General features: G+C 37.6%; 1 protein-coding gene across 1 annotated transcript in view; it reads left to right on the forward strand.

Annotated features, from left to right (window-relative positions):
- HOMER1 (homer scaffold protein 1) overlaps positions 1-25,623 on the forward strand; it is a 96,065-nt gene that overhangs the window by 21,607 nt on the left and 48,835 nt on the right. The window contains exons 2-4 of the mRNA XM_055699740.1: positions 5,383-5,539; positions 12,947-13,078; positions 18,034-18,126. Of these exons, the coding sequence (XP_055555715.1) occupies positions 5,383-5,539; positions 12,947-13,078; positions 18,034-18,126 (382 nt within the window). The remainder of the gene's footprint in view (positions 1-5,382; positions 5,540-12,946; positions 13,079-18,033; positions 18,127-25,623) is intronic.

A 25,623-nucleotide genomic window follows, 5' to 3' on the forward strand; every position in this document is an offset into this window, starting at 1 on the left:
GTATTTTTTAAGACTGTAGCAAGGCATTGGGAGAAAGCTGTAGTCTTGGTATGCTGTCATTTTGAAAAAGCAAAAAGGTCTTTGTCCTATCCTAAATCTGGGGATGATCAGGAAATGCCTGAGAGGTCATGCAGGGGGTTCATGTTGTCTGATAAGGGGAGAAATTACTTTGGATCACAGATCTTACACAGGCTTAGAACTCACTGTGTGCAAAAGTACCACCTGCAAAAACATGTGTGATACCTGCTGAGGGAGTGTGCAGCCCTTAGCCTTCGGAGCATGTGTGCTGAGCATGCGGGCTGCCACGTGGCAGGGTCTGCTGTGCCCATGGCTGCAATGGGCTGAGAGCAGCACACTTCTCCTCGTCCAGTCCTCACTGTGGGTGGGGAGCTTGGAGTGTGGTTGTACTCCAGTGCTGTGCACAGGGACATTGCCCTGTTTTTGAATGCGCAAGGCATCATCTTCCTCTGAAACTTGTGAGACTAAAATTTGAAGGATAAGGTCTTGCTCTGTTTGCAACTTGCAAATGTGATGAAAAGGACTTCCAAGGCCTATTTTGTTGAACTTGTCTTGAAAACAGTCTTGTATGAGGAGTCCATGTGCATCAAAAACAGTAAGTCTGGATAATGCACTTTGCAGTTTTCAAGATCCATATCAGGGGAGATAGAAATTGCTGAAATGATTGACATAAATATTCATTCTCATGGGCTTTTCATTACTTGATAGATACTTCAGAGCTATCAAAGCTGAGTTGAGTAGGAGGACCCCATCACACTGGACCGGCTCATTCATCCCCTTTTGTCCTACTGGTTGAGGAAAATAGCTCTGCATAAAGTTTTAAAACTGCTAGTGTATTTGAATGCTTTGAGGATCCAAGAGGCTGCTATATGAAGTTTTAGGTCTGTTTTTTATGTTTGTGGCAGGGAAGGAATGTCATGTACAACAAAATCATTTTGACTCAGGAAATCTAAATCAATTTAGTGTATTGCCAATGAAGATGACAATTAAATAAACACAGAAAACAGACCTCATCTTCCCTGTGGACCCCTCTCCAGCTCCTTCCTGATCTCTCATCCTCTCACCCCAGGTGGCACTCAGAAAATGGTTAGTGCCTATGGTGGCTCCTGGGGTTTTTTTTTGTTACTCAGTTCCTCCATGGTCCAGAATCCCCTAAGTGTTACACCTGGTCACATGTCTGCTGCCATCTTCTGCTTGGGCAGCTCTTTGCTCTAGCCCCTGCTCGCATGTAATCTCCTGTGTCTTTTTTTTCCTCTAGCCCCAGTCCTGGTCTGTTCTTGGGTCTGCACAGGGTGGTCCCTGACCTTGTTGCACACAGTGCAGCACCCTCCCTACCAAAGCCCTGTCAATCTAGCCCAGTATGTAGGGGGAAGGAGGTGTATATTTTTTACATTTTATTTTTAGCATCATTAACACACTAAAAGGGGACACAAGTAGGACATCAACTAATATTGTAGAAGTTCATGCCGCCTTTGTTTTTATAATAAGTAAGACAACAGAATCCCAGCCTTGAGAAGTTACAGATATTATGGCAGTGAAAATAACTTTGGAGTCATGGTAAACAACAGTGTGGGGGGAGAAAGAAGGGAAAGGAGGTCTTCAGCATTAGTGTCTGCATGATCTGGAAGTACCAGACATGTTAAAGAATAGATACTTTTTTAAAAAAAAGCAAATACTGATTATGGATTAGCAAGAAAAGTTCTTTCTAACCTTCTCTACTAATTTAAGCTTTTTTTGTGAAACTTTAATTGGTCTAACATATGGAAAAAAGAAACCTTATGTTCTTATATTCAGTAGTTGCATTTTTTTGAAAAGGTTATGTTAAAATGTCAGAATGGAAGGAGTGGTTGTTAGGACACAGGCTTTTCTCCTAAGCCTAGCCTAGGACTGATCACCTATCAATTTTTATATCAATGATGAAAAAAACCAGTGTCCGTCTACCAGCTGAAGTGGTACTTCTCACACTTCTTTAGTCCTCACATTGCTACTCCAGTCCGGGAGAACTTGGCGTTTCTTTTTCGTCTGTGTTCTAGCATTGTAATGTTGCAGTCTAAGCCAGTTAACAACAGCAGCATATTAGGCTTAACGTTTTTGCTGTGTCTGAGCAGTTGTTTCTAATAGTCAAACCATGTTACTGTGTCATTCTTGTTAGTTTCTTTTCTTTTTCTTCAGTATCAGAATATTTCTGGAAAAAATGTATGACTTCTCTTTGTAACTAGTGATGCGTTCTTGTATTGGTTCCTATTAGTGTTTTTAGTGAATACTAAATACTTTCTGGTTAATGAAAGAGTGACAAGAGAAAGCTGAAAGAGGAAGAGAAGAGAGTAAGGCACTGATAAGGTTTTTTTACATGGTTGTTTTTTCTTACTAAAGCTGTTGCCTTCTTCCTATCTTAACTATACAGGCAAAATTAGATTTTAAAAAAATATATATTATCTATCATAAAATATAATTTTTATATGTATTAATTGTCTGAGCACTTAGCAAGGGAAAAAGGAAACTATTGTCCGATTTAACAAATACTAATAATCTTATAACTAATATCACTTCAACTGAATTAATTGAAACTTCCATATTGGGAGGGCATCATGGCCTCTGGATAATGGAAGAACAAAAAGTTTCAGTAAAGATTGATTAGCTGAAGTTAAAAATGTTGCATATGTTTGATATATTACCTTTTTCTTTGTTTCTGAATGTTTTAGAAAATCTAAAATTGAAGTAGATCTGTAGTATGTTGCTACAGAAAAGTACAAATGACCAAAATATACAGCAGCTTTAAGGGACTTCAGTGGCACATCCGTGAGTGATTCTGTAACACATTTAGTCCTGTAGACTAAAGGTGCATAATTTCCATTTGTTTGAAGAAATAATGATGAATGTTCATCATCAACTGTCAGAATGTTGGTCTAATTCTAGAGGCATCTGAAGTTTAGCATCTTTGTCAGAAAAAAAAATTATTATCCCAGTAATCTGGCAAAATCAAGATTTAGTCAACTAGTTTAATGAAGGGAGTTAAGCTTTTTCCACAGAGTGTAGACAGCTTGTCATTTTGCAGAGCTGTAGTTTCAGTTAAAACATGGAAGGAAAAGACTATAATTCTCCTTTTATCAGAAGTAATTAAAAAAGTATGTGAGCTTCATTTATGCTGTTCCATACCTAAGTGTAATTACGCCAGACCCACACACATACCCTGAAAAGTGCTCTGCTTTGTCTTTGAGCAACACTGCTGAGCAACCAGCAGGAATATGCAGACCACCTCATCAAATAAATTGATTATATTTATCTGGGGCTATGGAAGACTTCTGTGCTGACGGTGCAGGAGAGCAGTAATTCAGGGCCGAACAGTTGACTTTTACTGACTCTCCCACTTGCTTTAGTCATACAGCTTTCACCTACCTTTTATATATTAAAATCCTAACCTGTGGTATGTTGAAAGTCCCAGTTGTATGGTGCACTGTACTGTGACAGAATTGAATATCCATACTGGTAAAATGTGTATTAATTAACCACACATGTATAATTTGGATTCAACTCTTTTTTTATCTTTTTAGTTAATGTGGTCAGAGCGTTCATTTTCTTGTTTCAGTGTCCATCTTCATCCGAATAATTGTCAGGCCTCTAAGATTTTTGTTTTGATGAGCTCTTTAACTTTCCAGAGTTAAGGAACTGGTTGCATTATGGTAGTATGCATCATATTACATTGGGATATACTTAAAGGGAGGTAAATGCTTATGGTAGTATGCATCATATTACATTGGGATATACTTAAAGGGAGGTAAATGCAAAATATCTAATTGAAGACAAAACCTAAAGTTTGATTGAAGAAGTAATTGTAGATATTTGAAAGAGTGATAAGAACTGGTGTAAAGATTCTGTTAAACAAAAGGGCTATGAAAGTCACCTTTGCATAAACGTTGTGTGCAAGGGATTGGGATCAGGAAAACAGCTACACAACCTCCTACAGCTGAGTGATTTAGGAGAGGATGAGTTGGTGTTAAGTGTGCAGGGACCTTTGTATGGAGGACTAGCATGTGCATTCATCCCCGTGACCTGCCTTCCTTTAGTTTTCACTGAAACACTGTTTCACTGTCTTTGATCTGTTCTGTATCCTTTCTTCACTTCTTGCAACACCCAACATAGGAGCACCCCCACATCTTCTAGCAAATGAGCTTCATGGAGCCTTAACTCCCAGCTGAGTAGTACGATTCTGCTGCTGAAAGCAGCTGCTCTCAGCTGCTCTTGATGCCAAGCAGTAGAACTATTTCTGAGTGTTCATATGTGCCCCTTGTAATGAGGCCAGATTAAACCCCTTTGACTGTGAGTACCCAAAATCCTAATTTTGTCTTTTGCATTTATTTTGGGCAGAAAAATGTATTAAAAACTTAACTCCTAAAGGAAAATGAGGGCAGGGACAAAGGATATTTTACTTCACATCCTAGAAATGGGAGAAAACAAGAGTCCAAAACCCTAGACAGTTAAATCCAGCTTAATGTTCCAGTACTTATCTTTGGGATTTAATGGAAACATTCCTAAAGAATACAGCATTCTATTTGTCACTAAAACATTCCTGAAGAATACAGCATTCTATTTGTCACTAAAGTGTAGCTGAATTTAAACTGACAGCCATCTTAGTGATACAAAAATATTTTTAGATTTCTGTGCAATGCTGTATATCCTGGTAATGATCATGGGGAAAATCAGTTGTAAATTCTGAAGTGCTTCTGTCTGACCAGAAGGGTTTTTTTACTTTATATAATTTTATTTGCTAAACAGTTAACTTTGAACCATATATGTTACATGTATTTAGTGTTGCTATGAAAATATTTAGGTGTGAAACTCCAAAGAGTGAGACTTTCACAACACATGTTCTTGGCTATAATTAATGTTAGTTTTAGAGTAATTGCATTGAATCAGCCAGTTCAGTTTCAGATGATGGTCTAAAATTGCTTAGAATAGTTTGAGTATTAAAAGACTTTTTAGAAGATGGGGTTTTGATGTCATAAACATTCTGCAGTGTAGCGAGATGGAGTTATGTATGTATTAATGCCAGTTAGTTTAAAGGGATACACGGAGGATGAGGGCTGGGGAGATGGTGGGACAGAGCTGAATCTATATTAGAGATGGCTGTCTTTATCTGACTCTGAAGCTGAGTGCTGATTTTTGCCTTAGAAGGCTTGCCTTTGTTTGCATATATATATTAATGCACTTACCTGCTCTATGCAATAGCACATACGGAAGTTCTTAGGAAAAAATTGTCATGCAAGGTGAAATGTGTACATCCCAGTGGGCACAACTGACAGATAACTTGTGTGAAATGGTATTATGTACAAATTAGATTAATGACTTTTACTCTTTATCCTTCAGGGAACAACCCATCTTCAGCACCCGAGCTCATGTCTTCCAGATTGACCCAAACACTAAGAAGAACTGGGTTCCCACCAGCAAGCATGCTGTTACTGTGTCCTACTTCTATGACAGCACAAGAAATGTCTACAGGATAATCAGTTTGGATGGCGCAAAGGTAAGTTTTATTTCAGAAAACTTGCTTCATCAATCTTTTCATCTATTTCCTAGTCTGATGTCTTTCATGTATTTTCTCAGATACTTTTGTCATTATCTGAGCAATAGATTACTGACATGTTAAAATGATCACATTGCTTCATTACGTTTTAAATGCTTCATTACATGTTTTAAGAGTTCATCCAAAAACGCTGTTTTTCATATGTTCATCTTTACTTTGATAGATTTATTTTTGAATTTAAGTGATGACCTCTTAGTTAATATTACCAGCAGACTAAAAAGACAGCCCCTGTGAGATGCACTGAAAAGTACAGCTAGGGTTACAGTAACCTGTTCTCATCTCTGCATTCAATGATCTATCAATATCATTGGATTCAGCATTATGAAGGACATCTGTTCAGTGCCCACTTAGTAAATCCTTTGTTACATAATCTTCAGTTCCTACTGTACAGAATGTGAGGATTCCCTCCTGATAAACCTCTCTGTGGTAAGCTTGCGTGAAAACAGTCATTTGGTTTGGGTTTTTTGGAGTTTTTTTTGTTTTGGATTTTTTTTTTTAATTAGGGAGGATAATGTGTTGAGCTGATGTTGTAAGAAACCTTGTCTGAGAAATTAATTTTACATGGAGAAAATACTTGATTGTTCCTTAGGTTCTACTCCAAGTGGGTATAAAATCAGTAACTTTACGAACAGTATGTCAGAAAAGTTTGCAATAAGGACATTGAAAATACACAGAGTGTAGTCAAAAGGTGTAATCCTTCCAAGAGACTTTCATTTGCAACTTTCGTAGATGCATCAGTTCATAATGATGGGAACTGAAATACTGTCAGAGCATGGCAGTATTCACAGAGATTTTGTGGATATTTATTGAAAGCTGAAAAATATTACCCTGCATTTTTTAGAAATATCCAGAGGTTTGCTTTTTTAGATAAGGAAGGAGAATTTCTGTGATAAAGAAGTATATAGAAATATATCTCATAGTCAAAGATGTCTATACGGTACTGCTTTAAGTGATTGAGACTCTGGTGTCAAAGCTTACCGGAATTTTTCCAAGTTTAAATTTTACTTTCTTTATTCCCTTCCCACCTTTTCTTCAAATTATTCTTTTAGTTCTGTCAAATAGTTAAAATACCTGAAGACTTTGGGATTGGAACGAGGTACAGTATGAAATCAAGACTACCAATTGCAATCTGTAACACCTTAACTGATCTGCACAGTTTACAAAGTCCTTACTCTGGTGTCCACTGGGGTTCCTCTGCCTTTGTCCAAAGCTGCAACTCATGCAAAGCGGCTGCTGAGTTAAATTGTCAAGCAATTGTTCTTCTATTTATTTGTCCTTTTGTCCACTGCAGCATTTCCTTTACATTTGTAGTACTATTGGCAAGGGTATATAGATAATAGAATCTATCACTTTTATTTACTCTCTCTGTGATTGCTGCAATCCTAATGATGTTGTCATCCAAGTATTAGATGTCTAAGATCTAGGATCCCTATCATGATTAAGAAAGACCCATTGTTTTAGGTGTCACAACACTCATTTGAAAAATACATAGGTGAATAGCAGGGGGAACCATGGAAGAATTATAAGGAAGTTTTCAGCGAAATTCCCAGAGAATTTTTTATTTTTCTAACTAAACTGCCATTTTTTAACATACTTGCACATATAGAATATAGTATATACAACGGGCTAAATAGAACTATAAATCATTCTTAGGTTTGGAGCATGTCCAGATAGTGTCCCTGCTATATGGCATACAGCCAGGTGTCAGTAACACTGCTGGCATCTGAACTTGCAATGCCTTTACATTGTTGATTGGTCAGACAGAAGCACTGAATTTGCAAAGGAGAAAAAGCTACTCAGTTTAATTCTGCCATCTGAAGTTTTTAAATGAAACTGAATAAAGATGATTCTGTGGGGGTTTTCTTAAAAATATATTTTATATTGAAAATGTCTCAAATACACATGTTGCCAGTGGCCAAAACCACTTGTTGAACCATACTGGTTTTGAAGCTGTCATGCCTCTCCCTTGGAGGTAAAGGGTCCAACCAGGTTTTATTGTACAGCTTGGTGCTGTTGGGGTTTATAGCACCCTGTGGGTTTGTATAGTGGAGAGAATGATGTGCATGTGGCTGCTCAGTTACAGTGGCTCAGGTGCTGAGTACGTCAGTAAGTGATGGCAACTCACATGTATGTTCACTTAGACTGCAGTAAGGAAAATTTGAAAGACAGAGACTTCAGATTTGAATGATAATCCTATTTCTGTCCCACACCCTTCCCTCTCTTTATGTTAATGGGTTTCAGTAGGATTCCTGGATAAATCTTAACTTCTGTACTGATTGCCTGAAAGTCATTTAATCTTTCTTCTTGAAAACAAAAGGATATTTTAAAGACATGATCTTTACTCAGCTCTGAGGGATGCTTTTATACATTGCAGATTCCCCCTGGAATTTGCTTGTTGGGGTCCTTTGGTGTATTTTGTGAGAGACGGATTTTTCCCTTATTCCTTATCAATGGGTCTGTGAGCCAGATTCAGCTGAGATAGACCCTTACAGAAGCAAGTTCTGCTTATTTTTAATGCGTTCTGTGTAATGTTGTTTTCCAAAGCTACAGTCTCCTCTTAAAGTACATTGCACAAAAAATGTTGCATCTCCTTCTAACTTGACTCCAGTAAATATTCTAGGACTGTAAGGTGTTCAGTGTACAGACCATATTTTATAGTCATGTACAGTATCTGCATCCCTGCTGTCCATGGCAGGGATATGCTGATGCAAACAACCTGATAAAACTCAAGGCTCTTTTCTGTGACCTCCTGAGTATCTTTTATGTGACTTTTTTCTCCTACCACTAGGAGTCAAGAGAAAGCCTGGAAAAAAAATAGTATGCAACATGACATGACAACGTTGAGCAGTTGTTGCTAAGGCTTTCAGTTCTCATTAAGTATTATAGTTATGTCATAGCTCCTTGGAAAAATGTGGTTTAGTACTTCTTTCTCCTAGGTGATGGAAGGAAGCCTCCTTTCTTTCTTCAGTAATACTGCAGACATTAGGATTATTCCCAGAATCCCACTGTCTTTCCCACTCAATCTCTGGCAGTCACTGAGAAAAAGAGATCAAGCAATGTGGTTCCTGCAGTACTAGTTAACTCTGATAATTTTTTCACAGATGCAAGGTAGTAAAAAAACTCAAATAGTTTGTGCTCATCTAAAACAAAAGAAGACTCTGGATAAGGGTGGTTTTCCAGTCTCTAGGTTAGGTGAGCCTTGTATACATTGTTTCTGAGTCAAGTCTCCTGTCAGTGTTACTGCAATAGATGGTCTGCAAAGCCTGTAAGCACAGGTCTTCAGTGATCTTCCCCTGAAGAAGTTAAAAAAATACTGTGTGTCTTAATTATTGTTGCCATCAACTTTAGCACAAGATAAAATCATATTTGACCACTTCTGTATGTCTCACAGCTGTTGGGTTTGCAGTCAGTAAAATGAACAGCTAGGACACATGCCCTGTTTTCTCATAGCTAAGCTAATATGAAAGGTAAACATGAAAGCTATTTTATAATTCCAACAAAATCTAAAGATAACAAAATCTCTTCAAAAAGCTTCTTCAAAAGCTAAATGCCTGCCTGTCAGATTGACTCTGTTCTGTTTTTAAGATATTCTTGTACATTTATGCTAACAATATTCTTAAAAGTTGATGAAATATTTGACATTTGTTATACAGGTAACTCTACAGTGAAATGTGGCATAGAAGAGAGCAGTTAAAACAGTACCTATTGGAGTAGACAAGACAGAATTAATTATAAATTCTAATTTAAAAAAAGAGATCTTTTTTTTTTTAAGCTGCAGATACACAGGATTCACATCTAGTATTTTCCAGAAGTAGCGGACACTGATTGTATCTGTAGTATGCTCTAGCATTGCACTTTTAAAAAGCATGGTTAATGTAGTATGTAAGAGATCTAGCACGCTTAATGTTTTTAATTCAGAGAGGATTGAAAGCCTTGATTTCCTTGTAAAATTGGTAAATCTAATGAAAGGAGTCTTTTTCGTATCACTGGGATCTGAATGTAGTCTTCCCAGTGAGAAACTTGCTGTCTTTGGGCTAATACTGTCTATGGGAGTTGAGCCTTCTTAGTTTTCTCTGCTGGTAAATAAAGGAAAGAATCAAAGCAACTCTTTCTCAATGCAATTATTTCTTAAAAAGCTTTCTTCCTGCCTTTCTTCCTTGCAAGGAGGCAGTTTGACAGTCACTGTAACCCAGCCTAAATGCCAGCTGCTGTCAAAACGGATAGCTTATCCTGGTCCTGGCAGCCTGTTCTGGGTCTTTCTCGTGCAACCAGCCACATGGTCAGCCAAGGCAGGGAGCAGTTTTCAGCTACAGCTGATTGGTTTCTCCAGGGTTTTTCATTGGGTTATTCTGTAACCAGGTATGCCGCTCTCATTGCAGCAAATGCCAGTCCTGTTGCTTGGAGGTCCTAAGTCTCTGTCCTCAGAGTCATCTGCTTTGCTGAGGAAGTTACATCCATGACATAATACACACACTCTCAAGTCTGTGATGTAAGCTCAAAATAATCAAGCAGTGGGTGGAACTAGGGCTTAAGCAAGCTAGACAACTAAAGCTTGAGATGGGATGAAGACTCTTTTCTACGCTGTCCCCAGGATATTTAATTTCAAACATGATACTGTTGGCAGCTTTCACAGCAAGAGAGATTGAACAGTAAGTGAACTTGCACAGCTGTGTGCTGGGCTTCCACCAGGTTGTTTCAAAAGTGGGCTTCCAAGCACTAACAGTGCACAAGATGACAAGAAGCATACAAGAAAAAAAGAGCTCCAGAACACTTGTTTTCCAAGAAGTCCACCTCTTTATCTCACGTTATTTCTTCCGTTATAGGTAGCATGTTTTCTATGAGGTCAGTTGGAGGCCACTGTGCAGGTGCAGGCTTGCTGGCTTTATTTGGGCTCCAAACCTTACGCCTGAAGAAAGGCAAATGATTTTTGAGTTACCAGTGACTTCACTGACAGACTTCTCCTATATGAAAATCTGAGGAGGCATTTTTGTGGACTGGAGATGCTGGAGTTGGTTCTCCAGTCTCTGATCACGTGGCAGATCCAGTCCTTGACCTTATGAGACTTGTTGGTTCAAAGCTAAGCTTTCAGACATTCCAGAATTTTCCAGGAGTTGTTCACAATGGTAGTCAAAACTTGCATTTTGAAGCAAAGGTTATTGGAGAGAACTGCCTGTTTGATATCGTCAGCTATATCCAAATTTGCTTTTCTCATTTAATGTGAATATAGTGGAGCTGCCAAAGCTACTGCAGAAGATGCCAGTTCTGTTAAATTCATCTGTGCTGCAGTATCTTTGCTTGTCTTTCTACATATTCAATACAATGTGTTCTGAACTTTCTTGCAATACTTCTCTCCATCACTTCATCTGAGAATCACCATATGCACATGGGAACTTTTTGTGAGCTTAGCTGGCCCATCAGCTGTACATTTTTTACACTTGCCCTGTAGAATTCAGGGAAAATGTTATGTTGATGGTAGCTGAGCTCTGGTGCTATCCACATCTCAGCAAAAGTGAAGCATGCTAAGTAAACTCCATGACTACTCATTTTAATATTCACCCCCAAGGCCATCTGACACAAGAAGTAAGCTGCTTTTGACTTCTAGGTCTTAGGCTTGGGAGAGCAGTAGCTGGTCTCTCTGATGTTGGAGTTTCTCACTCCCACCATCCTGAGAAAATACTATTCTCTATACATCTATGCAGTTCCTGCTATTCAAAAACTAAAAGAAAGATTTCACTATTTATGACAGAGAAGATGGTTTGGACCCTATGGGTTTTGTTGCTGCTCTTCTGCTCTAGAATTCTTCACTAACCACTGAATTTAACCTGCCAGGGGTAAGGCAGGGGTTATAGAATCATAGAATCATTTAGGCTGAAAAAGACTTCTAAGATCATCAAGTCCAACCGTTATATTAACATGACACTGCTAAGTCTACCACTAAACTATGGCCCTAAGTGCCACATCTACATGTCTTTTAAATACCTCCAGGAGTGGTGACCCAGCCACTTCTCTGGGCAGCCTGTTGCAATGCTTGAAAACTGTTCTGGTGAAGAAATTTTCCAACTATCCAAGCTAAACCTCCCCTGGTGCAACTTGAAGCTGCTTCCTCTTGTCCTATTGACATGCACACTGATGTTTGAAAGATTCCCAACTTGGTATTGTAAGACAATTGCGGTAGGACACGTACTGACAGTAAGCTTTGGAGCACAGTAACTGGCATGTAAGAAAGATTTTTGCTGAATTCTTCTGCTCACAGTGTGTGCTATTTTCTGGGAAGTTTTAAGGATGTTCTCTTTCATGTGGGTGTTACAAAGCATCAGTGATTCATGAAAAGGGCTGTGAATTATTTAACAAATGTGGCTGAAACTCTTAGTAGCACCAGACAGATGAGAAAGCATGCCTGTATTTCACTTCAAATACACATATCTTTTAGTTTATGGATAATCTTTCTTGTTCATGTTGGCTGGTTGTAAACTGTACTAACCAGCAGGTTTTTTAGTTAAATGAAACCCAGTGGTGTCAGTATTATCCTTTATCTTTACGTACTTTAAGTGACCTGCACAGTTCCACATCACAGATTTAACTAGGTTAGACAAACTTTGATGTGATGGAAATATTGTTGAAATCCATGGTGAACTTTAGTTGCTTCTCAAGGAACCAGCATATCATCTATTAGTTGTGGCTTTTGTTTACATTAGTAGAAGTTGTATGCTGGAGGATGCACTTCTTCCATCCTGTATATAACAAGAACTAGAGAATAAAAATTATTGTAAGAGTAGCTCTTCTGCAGTTGGTGTATGACCCTGTTGCTGTTAGGGATGCTTGTGTGTGTATAAAGGAACAACATATTCTTGTAATACAGAAACTTAAAAAGAAGTTGTCCACCTTGTTTTATTGCGTGTTTTCTAGTGTGAATTGCATATGCAGTGGGGGTAGGGTGTGGGGGGAGTGCAACAGTGAAACTTACAGTGGAGCTTGAGAGGTGTTGCCTTAAGGGACAAAGAAATAACACTTGTGAGACAAAAAAGGACTTTGCTTGTTCTTCTGATCTTACTAGCCTATGCAGATGCTTTGAAGGACTTTATAGACTTGTTAACTACTGAATGATCGCATACAATTGCAAACAGGTACCTTCCCCAACTTTTGCTCCTTTTACAGAATGCATGTGAAAATATGCTTTTGTAATTCTAGCTGCGATTGAATTAGAAAACTGTTCCCTAGTTCCCAGTGTGTCTCTCATTCAGTGTATGCAGATACTTTACTACAATATTGGCATTTTCAGTTATGAGCAGTCTTAAAAAAATCAAAACCACAACCCACTTTTTTTTTACAATTATTACTTTTTTTCAGGCAATAATAAATAGCACTATCACCCCCAACATGACATTTACTAAAACATCCCAGAAGTTTGGCCAGTGGGCAGACAGCAGGGCGAATACAGTCTATGGCTTGGGATTTTCATCTGAACATCACCTTTCAAAAGTAAGTATGACCAGTGGCAGCTCTAAAGCTAGTCAAGCAGCTTAAGAATATTTGGTTCCTGCTCGCTGTATCTTGACTCAGTGCTCATTACTGTTGTTATTTAAAAATAATTTACGTAAGAATGTTCTCTATTGATCCTTGTAATGCGAAAAGATAAGACGAAGTATGATACCTGCCAGTTTTCTTCAAACTGATGGAGGAAAGGTGGGACACTTAAGCTATCACAGTGTAAGTTGTTTTCTAATTATTAATTTGTTAGATTTCTCTTTTTAAAAAGTTGTTCTTCCATTACATGTTTTCATGTAGAATTTAAAGGAATAGACAATTTAGTGTTTCTTCTGTATTAAGATCTTCTAGGAAAAAATTGCTGGTAGTCTTCTGACACATTTTTGTTGTTTAAGCCACGTTCACTATCACTTTTCTACAATGTACTGCATAAAATTACAGGTATTTTAACATCTGCAGGTTTAAATGAAGCTAGTGGCAAATAGATTCACTGTAAAAGAAAATGTATTTTCTTGTTGGAATAAAAAAAAGTTGAAATGTTTACTAAAGAAACAGTGCCATGCATGAGGGTTTTTTTCTGGTCTGCTTATGCAGGAAGGAAGTGTACCCCTTGTTCCAAGGAAAGCAGTAACCGCTGTTTCTCAAACTGATGTTATAATTCCTCCAAGTACCCTTTCTAAATACCTGTTGCTATTGACATGACTCTGGTAGATGAGTCCAAGAACCTGTACAAGCCAGTGTAATTTTTCTCCAGTTGAGTTTAAGAACATGTCTCTACATTAAGCAGAGAATTTTCATCTTTGAGGTATACAAAAGATCTGGAACCTCAAGTGCGGTGAAAGGAATGTGAAATATGTGTTTAAGTAAGGAATAATGATTGGCTTGTTATTTTTAAAAAAGTAAAATCATACCAGCCCTTTTGAGAAAGTAATTGTCACTATCCAAGGATAAGCATAGGCCTGTTAGAAGACCATTAAAATGAGAACCAATACATCTGATTTATTTGGACAAGTGTTACACTTGGAAGATTTCTTTCTTTCATGATCAGATAGCTTTCATTTCCACAAAGCAACACAAACACAGGAAATTCTGAATGGTACTAATATTGCATGTGTGTTTGTGCAGTTGTCATTGCTTCAGTGAACTTAGAAACTTTGTCACTATATAAATTGGTATGTATGTCCTAGAGGCACTTGCTTACCACCATGGTAATAACTTTTGTTAATAATTCAATGAACGTAGCATCAATGCTAATTTAATTTACCTCTTTCATAGACTAGCTTGTTTTCCTTAATCACAGAATGGTTCTTTGGAGGCAAAGTGTCATGCTGTAGTCATGCACACTCTGTGTTTGCCTGAGTTTAAGTACTAGGTTATCCTTGTCGTTGACAATATTTTGCGTTTTTTATTTGTGCTATATTTGATGCTTTTCTTGCTCTCCCCATGTGGGAGATAAAGGGAAGAAACTTACGGTGATGAATCTTCAGGACCTTTTTAGAAAACCGCTCCTGTTATATTATATCTTAGTTATCAAACTGATATTCATGTGAGTTGAAATTGCTGACTGTTGCTACTAAAATTCATAAAGATAATTTTTTTGTGTAATTTTAAAATTAAAAAATACATATTTGATGGGCGAGAGGAAACTTCTGTAGATTGCAGTCTATTCAGTCACTGGAGTTGGTAGATGTGTTGGTCTTGGGATCAGAAGAGCTGAACTGGAAACCCTGGATCTGCTGTGTAGCTGTAGAGAAATCACATGTCTATTCGTTCTTGTCTTGTCTCTCTGCTCACATTGCTAACTCTCACTTTTGTGTGCGGCGAATGAAGAGACGAGACGCAGCTTGATGCAAGCAAGTTGTCCCTTTGTTAGTGATTTTCTTACAATTATATATGTTTCTACCTTCTACATATTACACACTGATTGGTTAAATCTTAAGCGTAAAAAACACTGATTGGTTAATATTTAAGGCACACCGTTAGAACAATAGGTACTTACTAGTTTATCTTGACATAGCAATAATTTTTATTCCAAGGTTAGGGAGTTTCTTTCTACGCGGGTTTCTTGATTACATATCGGCGCCATCCGTTCCCTTATCTGACTACTTGTTTCTCTGTCCGTCTGGTTGCCTCCTCAACTGTGACGGCTCAGGGGTCTGCAGTTAGCTTGTTCCTTTGCTCCCAGGGCTTGTGCCCTACAAGTTCTAACAAGTCTCTGTTCATCAGGCTAACAGTACTTGGACTCTTGTCCTTGAGGCCTTGTCCTACATTTGTGCACTGGCATTATAGTCAGATTTACCAGAGCACTTTTTGGTACATGTGGCGCTGAAGGAGAAGAAATCTAATTTAGGGATCAGGATACTGCTGGATATTAATAATAGGGCTAGCAAATAAAGTGTATTAATGGATTTGTTCAGGAACAGGTTGCTTCTAGAAATTGCCTTAAAAATGGATTCTGGAACTTCTTTTCTGTATTTGATTTATCAAAGCTCTTAAGTGAATAGCCTGGTTGTAGGTAATTTGTTTTGCAGTAGTGTTTCTTGGTCCCAATGAAACATTTCAAGTTCCAGGGAGCACAAGACAGCCTGCAACCACAAAAGTCTTAGTCTAATCTGTGGCTTATTTCAGCAGGTTACTGAAGCAAATAATCAGCGCAGATAAAATAAACTGTTTATTCTTAGATCATTTTCCGCTTAGTTTATAGCAAATTTTTGCCTTTTGAACTATTCACCTTTGATTTATGTGCATTTTTCCTCGTAAACTAATTATTAGAGTGCAACAACGGTAACCTCTTTGTGTACTATTGTGACTGAGAATTAGTGGAGTGAGAATATCTGATAGAAAAATAATAGCACTCTAATCAACTTCATATACAAACACTACAGAAGAAAATTAATTAATCATGTATTTGCCTGCATTAGACCTCTTCTCAGTAAGTTAAACCACAAATTCACCTCAAGATTGTTCGATCAGAAGTCAGTGATACCTGAAAGATGGTTCCTATGCTGAAGAATGTTCCTTCCAAGGGATGAGGATTTGCTAGCACAGTCCCTTTTGCTGCTGCAGTAGGGGGAACAGAATGTCCTGTGGTCTTCAGAAAAAACTGAGACAATATTCTCATTCAGAATATAAGTCTGTGCTTTTGATAATGTCCTGATGTATAGGAAATACTCATTTTCAGGTTTGCTCTCTGTCTTACCCCTTTGAATTAGTTGACCTGCTTTATTCTATGTAACTTAAGAGTATGCTAAATGGGAAAAGTGCCACCATAGTTACTTGTAAGACCCTCTTGCAGTCTCCCTGCTTGATTTTTCATCTTTTCCTTAAAATATTGATACTTTAGAGAACCTTTCCTTTCATACCATGAAATCTTTGTTATTTCAGGAATTTTATCAAGATGTTGCTTTGATGCACCACCTGACTGTCTCAAGAAATTCTAGTAAAAATGTTAAAGTTTCCATTACATTAGCCTTGTTGGCTTTTTTTTAGAATGTTATATATTTATCTGTCTACTATATATTTTGTCACAGTTTCTACCACTGTGATACAGATAATTTTCACTGCCTTGTTCACCCATTTGTTATAAATCTCAGCATATGTTTTCCATTTACCAATCCTCTCTGGTCTTAAAGCTGATTTAAATAATAGGTTATCCATCAGATTTTGCAGTCTACATACAGGTCTTAAATAAGTATCATCTAGTTCTGTTGATACGTTGCCCGTGCTATCATCTGTTCTGAGACACATTGTGATGCTGGATTAGACTTTAGCATATGCTTTTAAATAACCCAATAGGTGAAATATACAAGTAGAGAGCAATGGTATTTCCTCAAATTTTAATAGCCTGCCAGGAGAAGAAGTTTAAAAACAATAAGGTCTTTTTGATCTTGCATAGCAAGCGAAGTTCTTACTGAAAATAGTTGAGACTGTGTCACACAAAGAAAGGGTAGCTTTCGTCCCTTCTAAATACATGCAGTGCAAAATTTCTTTGTATGCTCCTGCTGGAGAGATTCAGAAGCTGTTGGTGAAGCTTCCAGTGTTTCTGCAGAATCATTTCAGTCTTAAGCTGATCATCATAAGATAATGTTCTGTATAGAAGCAGTAGGAAACAAAAACAATGCTTGGCTGCTGTAGCAATTGGTGTAGTGTCAAGCTGTGATCTAAGAAGCCAAATTCTTCTATAACCAGAGAAACTAGACCCTGTTCTTAATAAATTGATTTAATCTCTCAGGTTTAAGGATTCATGTATTTCTAAATTGCTGCTTTAGCTATTTTCTGGAAGATGTACATGTAGCATAGAAATTAAGCTTCATATTTCATGTGACAGTTCAATGTGCAATTCTTGAATTTAGTGTTCTTCTATGTGTGTAGTTCAATTTGTTCTTCAACTTGATTGATGTCAATGAACAATAAGAAATTAACTTGACTCAGTATTCCCACTGCTGCTTTCCTAATTAGCTCTATTGAAATTATAAATACTGTTAGTATTTAGGAAGAAATCAGTATTGTTTCAATCATGAAAGAATGAAGCCCACTGGAAGCTCTAGGCTAATAGTGACCACAGTAGGCTTCAGAACCAGATAATTTTTTGTTAGGAAGAGAGTGAAAACTGAATCTAAAAGCAGTTGTCTAAGGCAGCTTGTCACTCTTATTAGCCATCTCTGAGGTAAGGGGGTTTAACATTATCAGCAATAGATCAAACTTTGTTGCATCATTCAGAACTTTCCTGACATATGTGTCCGTTATGTCTGAAAGGTACTGAAAGGTATATCACTGTGTAATTCTCTTAAATGAGTGTCTAATAAGGAGAAAAATTTAAGAATTCTACTGACAGAATTTGACTTTGTGAAATGTTAAGTATAGCGTTCTGTTCTGCATGTAATGTATTACTTCATACCTACTGTTTCTCTTTTTCTTTTCCTTTTTTTTTTTAACAAATGTACCTTCAGTTTGCTGAAAAATTTCAGGAATTCAAAGAAGCTGCACGACTAGCAAAGGAAAAATCTCAAGAAAAGATGGAGCTAACAAGTACACCCTCTCAAGTGAGTCTTACTGCCTGATTCAAGCCTAGTACTTCATATCTGTGCTACCTACTGTATTGTATCTTACACGTTGTATTAAAAATGAATGGGGTACTTCCCAGTTACTGGGAATCCTCAACAGTCAGCTAGAAGTGTCAAGAGGTCTAAGAGTACATCTAGTATACATTAGAGAGGTGTCAAAAGGACTTGCTTTAAAATAAAATTAGCCTTTTGTTTACCCCCATTCCTTTCTTTGAGCTTTCCCCTGAAAATGAGTAAAGATGGTGAGCAGTTATGTAATTCTGTAATAAACATCTTTTGTGTGTTTTCCTTTTAATCTGTGAAACTTCAGGCAGTGCACTGTAAAGGACTTCTACAGAAGAATTGTTACAACAAAAATCAAAACAGCAAACTATTTTTACTTATTCCCTACTGTGTGGTATTCACTTTTGTAATGTATTGAAGGAAGGTGACAGGTTCACATGCTGATTCTGGAGTTCTGTTACAGTTAGCCGTGATGTAAAAGAAGAGTTTATAAAAGGTGTTTCAAAACATGAACTGGGTTAATAGAGGCCTAACAGGAGGATAACTTTAATGTAGTCTCATTTATATTAGTAGTGCCTAAAATTAATTTGCTTGAAAAGTAGTACTTCAAACTTGATTTCAAAAAAGAAATTGCATGAGGCTTTCCTGACCTGCTGCTCCTGCGCGCCACACCCCCCACACACCCCAGTGTTTCTGGCTCTGTGTATAGCTGTTTGTTTTGTTTTAAGCAATAGTGACAACAAAGGTAATTACTTCTGGAGGATGAAGCAGCTTTAAAACTGTAACAGGGGTTCCTGAGTTGAACAGGATTAATGCAGCTGAGTCTTTTTTTCTGGAGAGTCCTCATTCATTAAGTCAGTGCCTCTCTTGGGTGCTTTGCACTGTAACATGCTCCTGATCTTTGATGGAACAAGTATGGCAGGCAGTTTGCAACATGCTGTGCAAGTAGTTTCATTGCCACCAGAAAGCTACATCTGGTGTCCTTCCAAGAGAAGTCAGTGGCAAACACAAGAATATACACAATGAACCATCCTCATGCCCAGTAGGCATTTTACCCAAGTGCTAGGTTGGATTTTGCTATTAACGGGAAACCACTTGCTGTCCTGTAACAGGAAAAGAATAAGGGAGTATTTTTTTATTACTTTTCTTGACTGTCTCCAAATTTCAGATAAATTCCGTAAACAAACACAAAGATAATGGAAGTAGGTATTTTATAACCTCATATACACTTGGCTTTAGAAACAGTGAAGTGCTTCAGCCAAGCCTCTAGTTACTCAGTATTATAGGCAGAACAATTACTCTACTTTTTTTGACATGTTGATTAAAAGCCTAGACTCAGAAGTTAAATCTGACATTGTCAAATGGAATGACTTATTATTTGGTTTGGACATAAATTTGAACTACTCAGTCAGAGACAAGATGCTTTTGTCTAGCAGCTGCCCAGTATTAAAGCTTTCTCTTAAACTATATGAGCTATTAATACTATTCTTTTTACAGAAATTCCCTTTTATACTTGGAACCTAACATTTTATACTGTAGGCAGTTACAGAAATGTTACCTTGAGCTACTCTATAATGCACGTTGAGAGCTCCAATTTAATTACTGCACACTTAGGAATAATTTCATATTCAGGCCTTACTTTTCATCTGTTGGCTTTTCGCTGGGTTGATAAGTTAACGTATTATTCTGAAAGGTACAGTTAGTGCAAGTGCTGACACATCAGCATAATAGTCGTCACATACTTAATGCTTCTCATTAGTTCCCCAGAGAGAAGGGAGTTCAGTCAGGAACTTTGTAGGTTGGAGCAGATGAGAAGCAATGGCTTTATGTCAAACTGCAGCACTTCCATGGTGCTGGGGCTCATTCAGGGAAGTTTATGACTGAGGGGAATATGGGTAGTGGGGAGAGAAGGTGGCACCCTAGAGACATGTGAAGGAGCATTTGCCATCATTTTGATCATCTGCCAAAAAGTGGCTGCAAGGCAAATAAATGAAGTGTTGCCTTTCTCAGCAATTTTGTACCCCTTCTTTCCCTTTTGCATAGTGATCCTTTGCAGAGGGGGACAGTAAAAGAGGAAGGAAGTATTTTCAGTGGTATTTTTTTGGCCAGTCAAGACTTTCAAGGAACCTTGCTTTTTTAGGAAGCTTTGGCAGGAAAGGCTTGGGAGGTAGTGTGTGAGTAGTGAGCTCCATAATGGTAACCCAGCTAGCTGAAAGTGTCACTTTCTCTGCTGTCTTGGACTTGCAGATATCCTTTTGCATTAAATTAATAATAGGTAGGAAGAGATTGCATATCAAAACTGGAAAATGTACATGTCAGACTTAAATAAAATGCTATATTTCTCTTGGTACTGCTTTAAAAAATGCCCTTATTATTTACAAGTTAACTAAATTACCAGATATAGTAAATTGCCCACCCTTTCTGCTACACAATTCTAAAAAAGGAAAAGTACACGTGCTTTTTTCTGCATTCAGTATGTCCCTACAGATTGAATTGTTATTTAATACATCTCTACAACCAGTGTAACAGAACACTGCACAAACACTATTGTTTGATGCAACGCTGCAGATACTACTGGTATGTGTGTTTCAATTCTAAATGTCCTGCAAAAACTTGTGGAACTGGAGAAGAAATAGAAAACGAGATAGTAACAGAAATATCTCAGAAATAGAATATGTGTTTGTAGTTGAAGTACTTACCAGAGCTAGCCATGGTAAAACTTAAGGAGAGTCTTACCTTAAGTCCACTGAAGTTACGCTGCTTCTCTAAGGTGTTACGAGCATTAGGGAAGTGTTGGTACTATTTGGCTAGGTATTTCCACCAGAATAGTGCCTCAGTGGCCAGGAATTGTAGTTCCCTGTTGAATATTTATTGGATACACTGTTTCATCTGTTGGCACGTATTCTTTGGTGTTTTTGTGTATGTGAAACAGTGAAACAAGAAACAGTAGAACAAGAAAATAATCCGTAGCCCAATTTGCAGTTACTTAATAGGAGGAGTTCCTTTTCCCTTAATCTATGCTGCTGCTAATTTTGAACTCTGCCTTCTTACTGTTTCTTTAATACTATCTGTTCTCCTATTTACCAGCAGGCTTTGCTTTAATTTCCCTGAAAATCAAATAATATATAAAACAGCGTTTACCTTGACTGTAAAAAGAACTAGTACCGAGAAAGACAGTGGCCTGGACCAACAAATCACAAAGAGGGATGCTGCTTTGTTGTGTTAAGTCCCACTGAGCACACAGTGCTTTCTTGAAATGAAGAGAAAAGCATTGTTTCTGTGCCAGAGAACTTGTACTTCCAGCCCATGGCTGGAGGCTTCAATCTAGAAAAAAAAAGTGTCAATTTTGTTACTTCTAAGACCACCTATGGACATAGGTACAGCACCTGATGTCCCTTTAACTCAGCCTTAGGTTATAAAGATTTGTAGCGCTCTTGCCTTGTTTATATAAAACTAAAATACTGGCTCCCCTGCTGTGCCACCTCTTATTTCCCAGACCCATCTTTTAATACAGGGAATATTTTGCTTGTCATAGACTCATGGAGCTTACAGTGACAGGCCACTCAATGGTCCATTTTCAGTTACAAGCTTTCCTGTGCACTGAAAGAGCAGCACTTCAATCTGGAGTTCACTGAGCTGCATGAAAACAATAGCCTGAAATTCACTGAGCTGCATGAAAACAATAGCCTGAAAACTGTGTCATCCTGTCTGCCCCTGCCCCCACCCCCCTTTTTCTTTTCTTTTTTAAACTAACCTTAATCAGGCTCAAGTACAGAACCAAACAACAGTTTGTGCAGTTTGCAGGCTCACCACATCAGTCCTCCAACCAACTGGCGTCTGAACCTCAGTTCTTTTTCTGTAAGCAAGAATCTGTCCTCAGATACTTCTTTCAATCCTGGTCATTTCAGATTAAGACCTGCAATTTCTGAAATTGTTTGGTGAGTAATTTACTCGAGATAGTCTTGCCTGTGATTCCGAGCCCCTCCTATGCAGGCCTTTAGGAATAGCTGTTGACTGAAAAGTTTCGGAATCACAACGGTTTTTCGTGCAAGGAATGGGTTGATTTTGGAAAAATGGTCATGGTTTATCACCTGTTGGCTTACAAACCTTGTGGAATAAGTAACTTTCTGGGGTGTTATATGAATTTCTATACTGGAACAAGTTTCACATGTGTTATGGTATCTGAATCAGTAGCTGGCAGACTTACACCATTGCCAGTCAGTACTGAACAGAGAAGCACTATGAAGAACAGCAATGCCAAGGAAGTGTACAGAGTACTTAATGAGAAAATAGTATAATACTTAATAAGAAAACAAGCTGGAATTCATATTGTTTGTTCATGATTTTAGAACCACCTACTCTTCCTTTTCTTCTCTTCCATATTTAATCACCATTAAAAAGTGGCTTGATCTGTGCTGTGAAGTCTGCTTCTTCTACTTTAAAGATTTTTGTGACTGTGTGCATTTTGTTTGTAAGATTTTGAAATTTAAGGTGTCTTTTGGTGAATTCTCCACTGTTATGTTTAGTGTATATACTGTAGACACTGTCATTTTTATACTGCTTGGCATCACTGGAGTCCTGCATACCTGTTAGTATGGACAGAGCTCCTTTAGACGGCGTAGATCTCTGACAAACTCTTAAATAGCAAAATGTACCTGAATCAGGCTCTCACATTTACCTGTCATGTAGAAAAATGCTCAGTCCCTGTGGAAGTCCAAGGCTGGCAAGTGACTTAAAAGTTCGATACCCTCAAAAAACCTGTATGTGATATAATAGTGGTTTATACCACAGGAGAGATGTTAATCCTTACTTCTCAAATGCATGAAATACCTATTTGTAGCTGCCATAAGTGGCAATATTAGCTTTAAAATATACCATTGATTTGCAGGGACTTGTCATTTTCAGTTTAAGCCCTGTTTCCATACAGTGTCTATACAGTTGAACGTTAGAACTAAGTTAACCTGCTCTCCCAAATAGAAGGGAAGAGTGAAAAGCTTTATAAGCAAACCACATTTTCTTCCTCAACTGTAAAGTATAGAGTGGATGTGTGTAGCTATAATGGTACGGAATAAAAACATCATTATATATGGACAGCTCAAAAAAATGTTTCTAGAATGCTTCTACTCTATTTAATAGAAAATGGGAACATATTTTTTATAAACATTTGTAAAAAATGTGTTCAGTGTTAAGTGGCTTTTTCTGTTGTCTTCGGTGCTTTATTCATAGCCAGCTTCATTATAGTTGGCTGCAAATAAATTATTTATCAGGCTGAGATAGTTGTGAGTATGTGAGAGCACTAATTAACCTGTATTACTGGTGGAAGAAATACATACTACAGTCTGATGCTGCTTCTACATACAGGATCAGCCCCTCATGAATTTACAGTGAACCATTAGCTGTTACACAGTGTGTGATGTTTGCATTAATTTTTATCATTTTAATTTCATTCACATTAGAAATCTAAAGTACTTTACTGAAAGAGAAGCCTAGATGGAACTTGCACATTTGCTTTTCTTCTGCTGAAATAATTTTTATGCATTCACACTTAAAACATTTCAGTAAATAGGTTGTGGCTTTATGTGTCTTAAGAATAATGTTGCAGGAATTTTAGCTTAAAGATACAAGCCATCCAGGTTTTGTAGGGTGTGGCAAGTATTTTTTAGAATATCCAGTTTAGTTTGGGAATAGGAGGAAATAAGAGCAACTCTTAGGTCCCTAAAGGCTTTCATTTCATGTCAGTGCAATCTGTTTATCAAATGTCTATCCTAGCAGAGGAAAACAGACAAAACCATGTAATTTGTGAAAAATAATTAATTTGTCTGATTACCTTGCCAATTCTGCTCTCCTTTCACACAATTTTGGTTCAATTTCAGTTCAGTAAAACGGTTCTGTAAAAATCTAGATTTAATTTTGCTTTTTAAAGTATTAACACTGAAGAGAATAGTTTTGAGTATAAAATAGCAAGATTCTTCCTGAAAGTAGGTAACAATTTCACATAATAGTATTCACATAATAATGTGAGTACAAAAAAGTATTCACATAATAAACCCCCTTAAATTTATATTATAAATAACAGTTTATATCTCTGGAATTAAATCAGTGTAAGCTAATTATTTATTGCTTTTTAATCAGTAGGAATTTAATAAGAAGGTCCAGAATGGAGAGACTGGTCCGTGTGCGTTGTATAATTTTATGAACGCTAAATATACTAGAACTTGAAGTCAGTATTGAACTGTTGTATTACCCACTAATTCACATTGTAGAGTGAGATACGTCTCTCTCTCTATGTGAGAAATGTGGCAGAATAAAAGCAAAATTGTGACAATTGTTTTGCTGAAAATGCTTAATGTAGTTTAAAGTGCAGTTTTGAATGCGTTGAACATTTGTGGTTAAGGGACATCAGAAAGGTGTGGAAGATGATGGTGACATTGAGATCTTACTTTCTTTAAAAGAACTGATTTTTCCATCTAGTGAAATCTCAGAGTCAAGGACAACTTTCCTATAGATGGAGGATCAGATTCAGTATTTGCTTTCAAAAAGCATTATCCTTCTAAACTAGTTGAATGCTACAAGTGGAGGCTCAAAATTAAACCCTGATCTGGTAAGATCATGACTATTTTCAGATACTTTGCAGTTACTTCTGAGGTTGCAGTTCTTCAGCTTCCTATGCAGAATGTCAAAGAGCTGGGAAGAGGAGTGACTGGCCTTCCAGAAACTGTGCTTGTGCTTCAGTTGAATAACATTAACCAGCAGTTTTATTTGTTCGCCATGCAGGTGGTAGAAGGCTGTGTGGCCATAGGAGATACTTACCTTCTGGAAATACTGTAATTCAGCCAGTCCTCTGCTGTATAGACACTTCTCCATGACATCCATTGAACTTTATTCATGAAACTCTTCTATCTTAGAGTTAAATGTTACTACTTGGTTACTAAAAGCCTACAAAGACATTTGAAGATTGAGATGAGCTATTTAGCTTATATGACTCACTTATCTCCTGCAAAAATCATTACTTGAAAAAGAACATAATAGGAAAGAAAATACTAAAATTAAACCACATACATTCTAACTTAGGATGTGGGCTACAAGGGTGTACTTTATTTGTATAAAAAAGAAGTACTTTTCAGTGACTAGAGATTAGCAAATGGTGTTTGTTGGCCAAAACACAAATGTACATGTTGGCAAGATGAAGGGTGATTAAAACCACACCAGTGCCTTCAGCTGGGAGGCAGCCTTTCAGTTTTTTGGGTGTCCAGTTACACAGCAGTAGCTGAAGCTGCCTGAAGGTATCTGGAGTGTTCTCCTTCCCAAGTAATACCATAATCATCAAGAGCTAGGCCAGGCTAACATGCCTATGGAAGTTTTGCAAGAACTCAGCTGAACAAGTGTTGGTTACAGGTGGCTCGTATGTAACTGATCGTACCACCAATGGCCCTTCCACTGTTCACTTTGGTTAATAAACAATATGAAAGCTCG

The sequence above is a fragment of the Falco cherrug genome, chromosome Z, assembly GCF_023634085.1.
Source record: "Falco cherrug isolate bFalChe1 chromosome Z, bFalChe1.pri, whole genome shotgun sequence".
NCBI classification, from domain to species: Eukaryota; Metazoa; Chordata; class Aves; order Falconiformes; family Falconidae; genus Falco; species Falco cherrug.